Source organism: Octodon degus, unplaced genomic scaffold, assembly GCF_000260255.1.
Source record: "Octodon degus isolate 3935 unplaced genomic scaffold, OctDeg1.0 scaffold00071, whole genome shotgun sequence".
Taxonomy (NCBI): domain Eukaryota; kingdom Metazoa; phylum Chordata; class Mammalia; order Rodentia; family Octodontidae; genus Octodon; species Octodon degus.
This window is the reverse complement of record NW_004524647.1, coordinates 3120342-3133295: the sequence shown is the minus strand read 5'-3', so window position 1 is coordinate 3133295 and position 12954 is coordinate 3120342. Positions and strand designations below refer to the sequence as shown.

The window sequence follows — 12954 nt, the reverse complement described above, 5'->3', positions numbered from 1 at the left end:
ATTTAAACCCACTGAGCTATCTCTCAGGCCTGGGCAACAGCCTTTTATCAGGGCAATCAAAATAAGCAAGAACAATTTGTATGCTAATGTTTTCAAGGAGGACCATTTGGCCAAAAAGTCACACATTTTAAAAAATTCAGCCCTTTCTTTTTCTTGTTTAAAGACAGTAAAAAAAAAAATTTTAGGTGTCCATTTTTACCCCCAAAGAACCACAGATATCACTTGGGGTAGTTGGGTAGATGTGTAGGAAACTAACTGTTGACTTATACAGCCTATCTACAGGGAGTGAAAACAAAACAAAACACCTCCACAACTTGTGAGTATTAAGTTGCTAGGTAGCTGGACAGTGCTGTGTGTAAACATATCAGCTACTTTATTTTTAATAAATGTTTTCTGGAAATTAAATCCAAATGCAGAAAATGCCAATATGCAATATAAAAACCATTGTTGAATTCCTGTTATTTCGTTTAGTGAAATTCTGTATCATTTTTGCATTTTTTTTTTTACTATTTTTTATTCTCTTTAAAAATAGAAGAGGATGTTATTACATAGAAAAGTACAACTAAAACCTGAGAAAATACTAAAACCTAAGAACCCTAGTTTAAAGGTAAACAAACAGCTTGATGAGGTTTGTCAGGTGAGAACCAAGGGAGTAAGAGTAAGAAAAATGGTATCCTGGGAGTTGTGAGCAATATTAAAAAGGGCTAAGAGTTGGAAGTTAGGCATGAGGGCAGGTGATACAGCTTAGCGACATAAGTGCCTGCCTGGCAAGCAGAAGATCATGAGTTTGATCCCCAATACCACAAAGAAAAATAAAAAGTATCTTATCCTGTCACCACATGTGGTGCTGCCCCCAACCCCCTGGTGCACCGAGTGGGCCACCACGACTAGGCATGGTGAAGCATTCCCGTAATCCTTGTGCTAGGGAGGCTGAGACACACTATGAGTCTGAGCTAGGAAGCAAGACTCTGTACCAAGTATATTTTTTAAAAAAGATGTGAAGGAAACTGTGTAGAGGATACCAATAAATTAAAAATAGTGCTGTTTCTCAAAAATTTACTTTTCCTATAGAGGTAGTGTGTGCTATACCTTACTGCTTCTCTACAATGTTCTCTTGATGTTTTCAGCACTTAATTATTTTATTCTAAAGGCTCGTGAAGAAGAAATGACTGCAAAAGTAATGGACCTGCAAACTCAACTCGAAGAACTGCGGAAGGAGCATCAGCAAACGCTACAGCAGGAGGAGAATGCTGATAATGCTAATGTGAGAGGAATTTTGAGTTTTCTGTATGTTTCCTCAAGATCTTATTTCCATGATTTGTCTCACTTAGTAATATTATACTTATCCCATTTAATTACAACTAAATCCTTTTGAAGAGATCCTTATGTTCCTTTTACAGGTGGTAAAAGTAAGCTTCAAAGAGATTGAATAAAATGTTCATGCTCACCCAATAAATGTAGAAATTTCAGTCCAATTTACCAGACTTCAAAGATGAAAGTTTTATTATATCAGTGCTTCTCTGTCTTTTTGGTTGGGAAAAAAATAACAGAAGAAGGTGAACCTCAAGCTGAGAATGGTGGTACATAACTGTAGTCCCGGCACTCAGGAGGCTGAGACAGGAAGATTGCTGTGAGTTCATGACCAGCCTTAGCTTCACAGTGAAATCCTATCTCAAAGAGAAAGTAATCTTCATAGCCCTGGTCATAGCCAAAAGAGGTCTATACCAATATAATATTTTTAATTTTTATATTTTGTGCTTAAGTTTTATGTAAAACTTATATTGTATTTTATAATATATTCTTAGTTGTAGCTACATACAATTGGTTTGTAGATGGTTTTAGATGGTTCTACAGCATTCTTTTTTCTCTTTGGTTAATTGATTAGATGCAGGTACAGTGGGATAATTTTAGAAAATTGGGCTGCATTAAAAGAATTGATGCTGTGTATATAAGCATTTTTTTAAAAAAAGAAATGCATATAATTCTTAAAATTGATGCTATGAATGACGACAGTTTGTGGATTCTTGTTGTACAGTGCAGCCCCACAAGTACACATCCACAGAACATATGGGTTCCAGTATGAGAAGCCTGACACTATAACACCTCTCTTTCTAAAATGTATTCACTCATCTAGGATGATCTTTTCCATAGCATGGTCACAAGAGCCTTGGGAAAGAGGGTAGATACTGTTGATGACTTTATACGTGAGAAGATTCACTCATTACACAGTGTCAGTTATCAGATAGCAATTTTCTAGACAACTAATCCCATGGATCTCTTACCCAAAATGCAGAGAACCACCTTTGTAAAAGAACTTTGCTATGGCCTGCCATTTAATAGTATACCTCAGTTATAAGCACCCACTAAGTTGGGCAGACCATTTCTCCTTTTACAAATAGCAATTAAGTTCTGTTTATTTTCTTTATGTATTTACATATTTCTTGTCATTTGTTTATGATTTAGATATATCAGATAATGCTAAATATTGCTTCTTGTGAGAAAATACATTTATTTTACTAACACAAACTTAATATCAAAATAAGCATTAATGTTGTATATAGTGGCATATTAGCCAGAGTTAGAATCTGTAGAGTACTGAAACAGTATTAAATTAATATTCACCAGATTTCTGAGTCCTTTACCTTGTTTTATAAGAAAGAAAATAGCCTTAAGTTTTCGTTTCTACTGTGAACAGTTTTTTCCATTTTAGTCTATATGAATCTTTATCCTTTTGCTTCTTCAGCATTTGTTTGATACTGCTGGACAATGTCTTGATTTTTTTTTTCCCCCCTGAAATGTTTGCCCACTGTGTTGTCCAGGCTTGTCTGGAAATCTGGGGCTTAAGTGAGGCCTCTCACCTCAGCCTCCTAAGTAGCTGGGCCTACAGATGTGTACCACTGTTTATACCTTCTTCATATCTTGAATTGTATACCAGTGTTGAACTCCATGAGAAATAATTTGTGATAATGGATTGTGAGAAATAGTACTTCAAGATTTCCCAAAAGGACCTGTATGCTTGAAATAATTGTTGTTTAATTTTAAGAAATTATACAAATGACACATGAACATATTCTTTTTGCAAATGAGTCAGGTAATACACAGGTATATGGAATAGACCTCTTATTGGAGTCTCCTTCCCTTTCTAAGTGGTTAGAAGTTTAGTGAGTGACCTTTCAGTCTTGTCCTTTTTGCTTATTACTTAGTTTGTGTGTAGATATTTTGTATAACAGAATAGACCAGATTTAAAGGAAAATATTAAAGTTACCTTATCTCAGACTTGTCCACTCCCTTCAGACTCATAAGAGTGATTTATTTCCTTGTAATTTCATACTGCTTCTTTTTATTATTATTTACTTAAAGATTTTGCTATATATACTAAATTTTTTTCTTTTCCATTTTTAGGTAACAATTATGGCACTACAGGTAAGATTAGCTCTTCATTGAATAATAAATTTTAGGAACATTCTTTTTTGTAAGTTAAAAAAATAATCTATTTTAACATGAAAAGATTTCTCGAGCAGTTGAGAAGTATGTCCAGGCAATGATGAAACCCATGTACATTTCAAGTCTGACTTTTTATTTTTCTAGACACAACTAGCACAGAAGACATCTGTGATCAGTGATTCAAAGTTGAAAGAGCAGGAGTTCAGAGAACAGGTATGGGCTAATTGGTATATTTATTTTAATGCTCTTAAAATGCATATAGACAAAAAGCCTGGTAGTTGTGGAAATTGAACAATAAATGGGTACGTGGACATTAAATGTACTCTCCATATTTTTTGTTTGGGGGAGGTTGGTTTTTTGTTTGTTTGTTTTTATTTTTTTTGAGACTGGATCTTGCTATGCAGTTTTGGCTGGCCTGGTCTTGAGTTCACTATGTAGCCCAGACATGGAAATCCTACTGCCTCATTCTCCTGAGTGGTGAGATTACAGGTGTGTGCCACCATACCTGGTTCTCGTATAAATATGTTTGAAAGTTTTAATATATTTTAAAAATTCCATGTTAACTTAATGTTAATATATTTATAAAATACCATGTTGTATAGCTGTGCTACAGTGTTCATGAGTTGGTGACCATTTGGGTTTTTTCTACCTTTTGACTTTAGTGAGTAGTGTTGTTAGAATAGTTGTGTTCAATTTTTGCTTAAACACCTGTTTCTTTTTTTTTCTTCTTCTTCTTAATTTTTATTTATTTATTTATTTTAATGGTTAGTACATTGTGTATTGTTACTGCCAAAGTATTTTCTCATATTACAAGATATAGGCAAGAAATAATAAGTAAACAACATAGGTACAAACATCTTTTTTTTTTTAAAAGTCAACAGAAAATGGAAATACACTTTTTAAAGTTTCTAATACTGGAAGATTTCATACAATGTCTTTTAAATAAATCGTAAGTCAGAGATACAGTATAAATCTTAGAACAAAAATTAAGATTAAGCAATATTCAGAAAATTAAATGTTTCAAAACAATTGAACTAAGAAAAAGTTTTCATGATAGCGAAGAAGTACTAAGAGTAAAACATAAGATAAATACTGGAATGGCAAGTAAATGACCAGCACTTCTAACAGTTTGAGGATAGGATATCGCACAAAGTTCTAGTGTAAACACCTGTTTCTTGTCCTTTGCATATATGCATACCTGGGAATGGAACTGCTTGCTCACGTAGTTTATGCTTAACTGTTTGGGTGTTTTTTTTTTTTTTTTTGGTGAACCAAAGCCTAGATTTTGTACCAAGTTGCATCTCCAGCCTTTTTTTTTTTTTTTTAAATATCATTTTACTGTTTTAAATTTTGAGACAGGGTCTCATTAAATCACTTAGTTGTCCACAGTGAGCTCAAACAAACTTGGCAATTTTCTTGCTTCAGCCTCAGAGTGCTGGGGTATATAGCTGTGCTTTCATGCCTGAGAAACTTTTCAAGCACCTATAACTTTTCTGTTATATCAACAATATATAAGAAATAAAATTTTTCCATATCCTCACCAACAAGTTTTTTGTATCATAACCTTCTGAGTTAAAATGAAGGAATGTTATTGTGATTTTAATTTGTATTTCTCTAATGACAGGCTACATTAAGCAATCTTCAAGGTTGTCTCTTCTCTCCCTTCCTACTGTTCATTGCTTTCTTCTGTGGATTAAACTGATAGGTGCTCTACCACTGAGCTGGATCTCTGCCCTTTTTTATGTTTTTGAGACAGGATCTCACCAAGTTCAGGCTGGCCTTGAACTAGTGATCCTTCTGTCTCATATAGGGTATGAGCCACAGTCCCCAGCTGTCTTTTTAGTCTTCTGTTGCTACCTTTGATATACAGCAACTTCTAAGTTTAATACAATTCAGTTTATATGTATTTTTTCTTTTGTTGTCTGTACTTTTAGTTCCTATCTGAGCAACTATTTCTTTTAATGTTGTTCTTTTAATATTATTTGCCTATACTCTGTCTTTACCATTAAAAATCTAGTGGATACGAGTCTTATATGATTTGAAAATTATCTTTAGATTCACAATTTAGAAGACCGTTTAAAGAAATATGAAAAAAATATGTATGTGGCTACACCTTGTAAAGGTAAGAATGATTTCTTTTATGTCATGTAATCCATAGTTATCTCTTATTAGTAGATTTATGAATGATTTATTTTTATCTTTGTTATCTACATTGTTTTTTCTTGTATTTTAAAGTGTGGGTGTGGTTAACTTGGAATTAAACCCAAGACCTTGCACTTTCCAGGCAGGTGCTTATGTCTCTGAGCTATTATTTTGACTCCTCCCATAAATTATGTTTTCTTAATTCACAAATGAAAACTATGCATTGTTTACATGATATTTTGAAATATATATTCATTGTGGAATAGCTAAAGTGAGCTCTTTGATATTCATTATCTCATATTTAGCATTTTTTGTTGTGAGTATATAAAATCTTTCATAGTGGTATTAAATTTTTAGTATATGTACTGCTGAAGCAAGCACATCACAGTAATATTAAAGATATTGGGGGGAGGAGTGCTGGGAATCAACTCAGGACCTTGTGTTTGCCAGGCAGGTGCTGTGCTACTGGGCTGTACCCCTGACCCCATAGTGATATTAAAGAATATGATACATTATTAAATATAGTCAACATGTTGTACAGTAGATCTCTTGAACTTATTTCTCCTAACTGAACTATTACATCCTTTAAACACACTCTGGTTTCTGTTAATTACTATCCTATTCTGTTTCTGTGAGTTTAAGTTTTTTAGATTTCATGTACAAGTGAGATTATGCAGTGTTTATCATCTTTTAGCTGGCTTATTTTATTAACATAATATCCTCCAGGTTTAGCCATGTTGTCCCAAGTGACAGGATTTTTCTCAGGACTGAATTGCATTCCTTTTTGCTAGCTAATCTGTATTTTTTACAATGTGTATGTTTTGCCTTTATTACTTTATCAGTAACAGTGAGTTTTGAGGAATTGTGATAGTAATGTAAAACAAAAATTGCTACAAAATTATTTATACCAGAAAAAAATATTCTACAAAGTATAAGGGAAACTGCAGTTTATTTTCCATTTCTCCAGTTGACAGTTTATGTGTCTTTTGTATATATGCAAACATTCATGTAATATACTACATGCACTTACACATAAATACTGTTGGTCATATGTTTTAGATGCTTTCTTTTTACTAGTATAATAATGCTGTTAATTGCTAGTTTTGAAAGAAAATTTAAGGAAAAAATAATTCCATAAAATTCTTATATTTAATCTGGGCAAGGATGACTTTCTCTGGGTTTGAGTAGAATATTTTCCTTTCAAAGTGTTTTGCAGATTAGCTTGAGTCTTTATGTAATGATCTTTTAGTAATCTCATAACAAGTATCTATTCTCTCAGTTTCATTGTTTCCCTGTATTAAGCATAGTTTAATTTTGATAAGTGTTTTGTATAACTTTCTGCTTTCTTAAAGACATCAGTCAAAGTCATTTAGTCACTATTTTTTTAAAAGCTCTTTTAGAAATAACATAAGATGCTACACAATTTTTTTTTTTTGCTTATGTTTAGAGATTCAATCTATGCTGAGCAAGAATTGTACCACTGAACTATATCTTTAACCCCTTCATATTCTGAGGTGGGTTCTTACTTAATTGCCCAGTCTATAATCCTTCTTCTTCAGCCTCCTTGAGTAGTTGGGTGTTGTAGATTGGGGTTTTGCAAAGGGAACAATATAATACAGGACACAGTTTATAAGATTATTTTACAATAAATCACCCAAAGAATCATATACGAGTGCAGGAAATCTGTCCACACACTAAAGGCTAAAGAATCCACTTGAGGGCCTACATTTCACAATAATGTCTCATGCAGGCCCGCTTCAGGGATCTGCGCTGGGAAGGCGCAAAGGTCAGTGGTGACAGCTAGAAGATATTTTGAGGAATATCCAGATTAATCTCTTCCCTATGTTGCCTTTTTACAAAGTAAAAATAAAATGAACATTCTGCTTTCAGGGAGAAATAAGAGACTCCTCTGTGCAATTCTGCATATTATCTTCATCCCTCCCATCATACTGATCAACCCCCACAACTTGATGTTGATCATTCTATTCTTTTTCATTATTGGCTGTGTATAAATCTTCAGCCAGTACTTGGAATTCTTCCTTGTTTTGGAACTTTAATGCAGTCATACTGTATAAGTTTTAAATTTTTTCTAAAGCATGTTTTATTTTTTTGTGTGTTTTTATTTGTATTAGTACATGTTCTTGTATGTGTTTCTTTTGCTTAATGTACAGTTTGAGAGTCATCCATGTTGTGTATAGCATTGCTTCAGGCATTTCCATTATTTTAATTTTATGCATTATTGTACATATTTTCTTGTAGTGTAGATGTTTCCTAATAATAAACATGTGAAAAATATCTCTGTACTATATACAAGTAAGAAAGGAATGGTAGATGATAGGATGTGAATGTTATATGTTATATGTGATAGTACATATAACATACTAGGTTAATCCATTTTTCTATATATTTTACATTAATTTCCATTTCTCTTAGCACAGGTCTTGACATCACTCAGCTCCTCTTTGTGCTGTATGTCTTAAGGCCCTTTAATGCTTTGTTTGATCTAAATTCTATATAATGTATCCCATGAATTTCATTTCTTTTATTTGTAATAAATTGAGCCTTTTATGTTAGTCATTAGTTGTATTTGCTCATTTTAGCTTTGTGTGTTTTGTGAAGTACATATTTACATTTTACATCCTTTAAAATTAGGTTATTTCCTAATGATTTGTTATGTATGTTGCAAAGATCTTGTGCTAATTAATTTCTTCTTTCTCTGTTAATAATATCTTCCTTTCAAACGTTCTAAAATAGAATTTTTTATGCATATAGAAAAGTGAGTAAAACACATAACAAACTCAAGAGTTGCATATCAGCCAACTCCAGCAATTACTGAGACATAGCCTATCTTGTTTCATCTGTATTGCAGTCTTTTTGCATTTGATATACTGGATTATTTTATAGTAAGCTATTTCATACACAAACATTTCAGTCAGAATGTATCTCTCTCTGCATAGCATTTTTAAAAGTATCATTAAACCTAACACATTCACAGTAACCCCTTACTATCATCAAATAACCAATCATATCCAAATTTACTATAGTCACATAAATGTATTCTTTTAGTGGTAAGCAGTTGGTGCCCACTTTGTTTTTTTTTTTTTTTTTTTATAACCAGGGATTGAACTCAGGCCCTTGAACTTGCCAGGGAAGCTTTTTATCCACTGAGCCATCTCCCCAGCCCCCAGGTGCCCACTTTGCATATAAGGTACATACACACATTGAAGGATAAAAATCAGTTCCAAATGTATTAAAGCTTTAAAGCTTTAAAGAATTTTGAGATGAAATTTCAATTTTCAAGTTCAGATAACTGCATATGTTTATATATCTTGTATATAAATTTCAGATTTTGGGCCGGCCAGATAGCTCAGTGGAGAACCAGGGGTTTGATCCCTGGGCCTGTTGTGCCGGCACAACTCCTGGGGTACACTGAGATGGCGATTGAGACTGGGCATAGTGGTATGCACCTATAATCCCAGCTCTTGGGAGGCTATAAACAGGCAGATCACTATGAGTCCGATCTAGTCATGAGACCCTGAACACCCTGTAGACCCTTCCCTAAAATACCAAAAAAAAAAAAAAAATTCAGATTCCTCAGTCATGACCAAAAATAGAGCTTCTTAATCCTTTTTTTTTTTAATTTTGATACAGGCTCTTGCTACGCAATTCAGACTTGTAGTGATCCTCCTGTCTCACCCTCCCTTGCACAGGGATTACAGGCTGGTTCCAGGGCCATCATGGTATGCTTGGATTTAATGGTCAGGCATGGCATGTGGTACTAGGGATTGAACTCAGAACCTTGTGCTTGCCAGGCATGTGCTTGTGCTGCGGAGCTATTTCCCCAGTCCTAGGCTTCTTATTCTTAAAAGTTAATTTTGAGGGCCAGGGAGATGGCTCAGTGGAATAAGAGCTTCCCTGGCAAGTGTAAGCGTCTGAGTTCAATCCCTGGTTCTGCAAAAAAAAAAAAAAAAAAAAAAAAGAAAGAAAATAGTTAATTTTGTTAGGTACAGAATTCTAAGTAGTGAGTAATTTTTTTTTCTTAAAACTTGGAAATTTTTACTCTTTTACTATAGTATTAACTCTATTAATTTTGTCATTGAAAACTCTGTTGGTCTGATCATCTGATAAATTTTTTCCAGTTGGTAATATGTATCTTCCCTCTTATTGTTTTCAAGACCTTTTTTCCTTGATGTTCTGCAAGTTCACTATAGTTTGTCTATATAAATTTACTTTTTCTATTTGTTATATATTGTACTCCTTGCATGTGTGCATTCTAAACTTTATTAGTCCTGAAATATCCACAGTGATTATTTCTTCAAATAATTTTCTTTATTTTGTGTTATTGGATCTTCTCATTTTATATTATCATGTAACATTCTAAAAGAGTATTTTCTCTCTTCTGGATGAATTCTGAGAATTTCATCTAGTTCTTGAAGTTACTAATATTCTTATGTCGCTCTCTGTAATGTTACTTAGGCTACTCATTATTATTTTTTTCTTGTGGTCCCTGCCTTCCATATTCTTATGATTATTTATGTAGTATCTAGATGTTTCTGGGTGGCAAACGGCTTGTCAGATGACCTGTTGTACCATACTACTTAGAAGTGGATACAAGCACAGTCCCTAGCTAGTGCATAGATGAGTTTATTCAGATTGAAGTTTGTCATTGTGTCCCTTGTTATATATCTGAAATATATTTATGCTTTACTTTTGGATTGAAATGAAACTTCATTAATATTGTAAACTATTACTTTTTTTGTAAACCATCACTTTTTGTGAGTCTTTAAGATATCAGATCAAATATTTTAAAATCACTGTAATAGCATTGTCTTATGCAGTGTTAGGCTATTTTATCTATCCTGCATTTCAAAATGGTTTTGAAAACTTGATTTAAACTATTTTTAGATTGGAGTAGTAGAGAAACTAGAATGCTCTGAGATATTAATTCCTTAAGATAAAAGCAGTAAATTTAGTTATTATGGAATATCTGAAGCTGACCACATAATATTTAGAATAGAAACAACATTCTATGCTAAGAAATCTTTTTTGTACTACCCATATGATATTTAAAATTTCTCTGCCAGAAGGAAGATGAGAATAAAAATGTGTGAGAAAGAAAATTGTTGTAATTTGTTTTTTCTTCCATGAATATATGAATGTCTAATGTGTATGTTTGTATATAATACAGTTAATAAAAAATGAGTGCCTGTCTTCATCCCATTGTTTTTAATGTGTTTATTTTGTGGTAATTATATTTTCTTTTTATGATTTTACAATTTGATTTGTCTTTTATTTGACAGGTAGCAATTTGTACCATACTGATGTCTCGCTTTTGGGAGAACCAACCGAGTTTGAATATTTACGAAAAGTGCTCTTTGAGTATATGATGGGTCGTGAGACTAAGGTATTAATCATGCTCGATGATTTGGTGCAAGGCTCAGTTTAAAAGGAAATATAGGGGGCTGGGGAGATGGCTCAGTGGAATAAGCACTTCCCTGGCAAGTGCAAAGGCCTGAGTTCAATCCCCAGCTCCACAAAAAAAAAAAGAAAAAAAAATTATAAAAGGAAATATGGCCTCCTTGTAATACACATGTTGATACCATATGTTTATTAGGAGAGCATGTGTGTTAATAGTAGGTGATAAATGATTATGTTACTACTCTTAAGTTAACAAAAGTAAATTGAAACATCTTGCTTATATTTGTTAATTTTTAAAGTGCTGTTCAATAATATTAAATACTACAGATTAAGATTTCATTAATTTAAAAATAGCCAGGGATGTTGGTACATACCTGTAATCGTAGCACTCTGGGAGGCTGACGCAGGATTATTACAAGTTTGAGCCCAGCCTGGGCAACTTAGCAAAACCCTGTCTCAAAATAAAAAAGGGTTAAGGATGTAACTCCATGCAGAAGCCCAGAGCTTAATCTCCAGTACAAAAATAATAGTAATAATGATAATAGTTATTGAAGTCTTCTTGACTTCCGGTCTTAAAATCAGAAAATTTTATTTCAGTGAGATTTAGAATATTCTGGGTAGCATTGAAAGTGGTCATAATTAGCAGTAACTTCTCAGGAAGATTTAGAAATATGTTGTCTTAGTTATTATAAAAAAAATCATTCCTGTATATGGGGGATATTGATCATTTTAAAATTACCACATGATGTAAGTAATAATACCTGATTAATTTGTTTTCTAGAGTATTACCTTCATTGTAAGGTCCTTGAGTGTAGAGTCTTGCCTTTTTGTGTCCTCTGTACTTTTTAAAAAGAGCCTTTTTAGAGATTTTGAATTGTATGTTTTTGCGAAAATATGAGCCTTTCCCCAAACAAAATTTTTCATTTTAGCACTTTCTTTGTTTGGTATTGTTACAACTATTTACTTTCATAGACTTTTACATTGTCTCTGTCTTGGCTTAAGCATGGGATAGTAAGATTTCTAACCTTGAGAGCAGTTAGTGTTTCACTGTGTGGCTGTGTTAGGGTTGCTGAGAGTGAATGCTAAGGTAGTTCAGGCATGGATTTGGTAAATATATTTAAAATTTAAAAAGCAAGGTCATAAGAAACTATTTTACAAGAATATTGTGAATATGTAGGTTTGAGATTCACTTCTATTTATTTAAATTCTTAATATCTGTAGAAATTACATTTCATTACATAAAATAGTTTTCAGACTAAACTAATATTTAGTATCATCATGAACATGTATCACTGGAAAGAGTAATTCAGTGTCATTTTTTCTTACGAGCTTTCATTTTCCAAGGACAGCTAAACTAATTTTATCTTTTTAAAAAATAAAGCTAATAAAATATAGCTTTCTCTTACTATCTTTTTATTGGTTGTAAAATAGCAGCCAGTATGGAGGTCATGTAGATAAAATTACTTTGTTATTGCATACTGGTTGGGGAAGAGAGGCATATCGTTAAAAATAAAAGCCTCTCAAACACTAGCTATCTCATTACAACAGTGAATCTAAAGCTATGATGAAAGTGTTGTTGCTAAATAAATTATTTAACCTTTCTGTGTTCTATAAAATAAAAAGACTGGCTGCCTCAACATGTTTCTTCTGGAAATAGTACACGTTAGTGAGATGAGATCTTTCTGAAGTTTGATACCACCTCTCTCCCCAAGAAAGACACAGAACAACCGTACATGCATTCTGGCACAGTGACATTTCAGCCAAGTCTAAACTTGTGCTTTCTGGGCTTTCCGTTAGTTTTGGGATGTGTCTTAGGAGACAGCTGAAAGAGTTTCTATGGCTCAACAGTCACATCTAAAACTGAACTGGAGGGGCTGGTGAGATGACTCAGTGGTCTAAAGCACCTATTTAGAACAAGCTTAGCAAAGCACAGGGACCTCAGTTCAATCC

General features: G+C 33.2%; 1 protein-coding gene across 4 annotated transcripts in view; it reads left to right on the top strand.

Moving 5' to 3' along the window:
- The window catches only part of Golga4 (golgin A4), a 144668-nt gene that overhangs the window by 119238 nt on the left and 12476 nt on the right, over window positions 1–12954 (top strand). For all 4 annotated transcript variants that reach the window (XM_023719777.1, XM_023719775.1, XM_023719774.1 and 1 more), the window contains 5 exons: window positions 1151–1264; window positions 3403–3423; window positions 3589–3657; window positions 5500–5566; window positions 10887–10990. In XM_023719777.1, the coding sequence (XP_023575545.1) occupies window positions 1151–1264; window positions 3403–3423; window positions 3589–3657; window positions 5500–5566; window positions 10887–10990 (375 nt within the window). The remainder of the gene's footprint in view (window positions 1–1150; window positions 1265–3402; window positions 3424–3588; window positions 3658–5499; window positions 5567–10886; window positions 10991–12954) is intronic.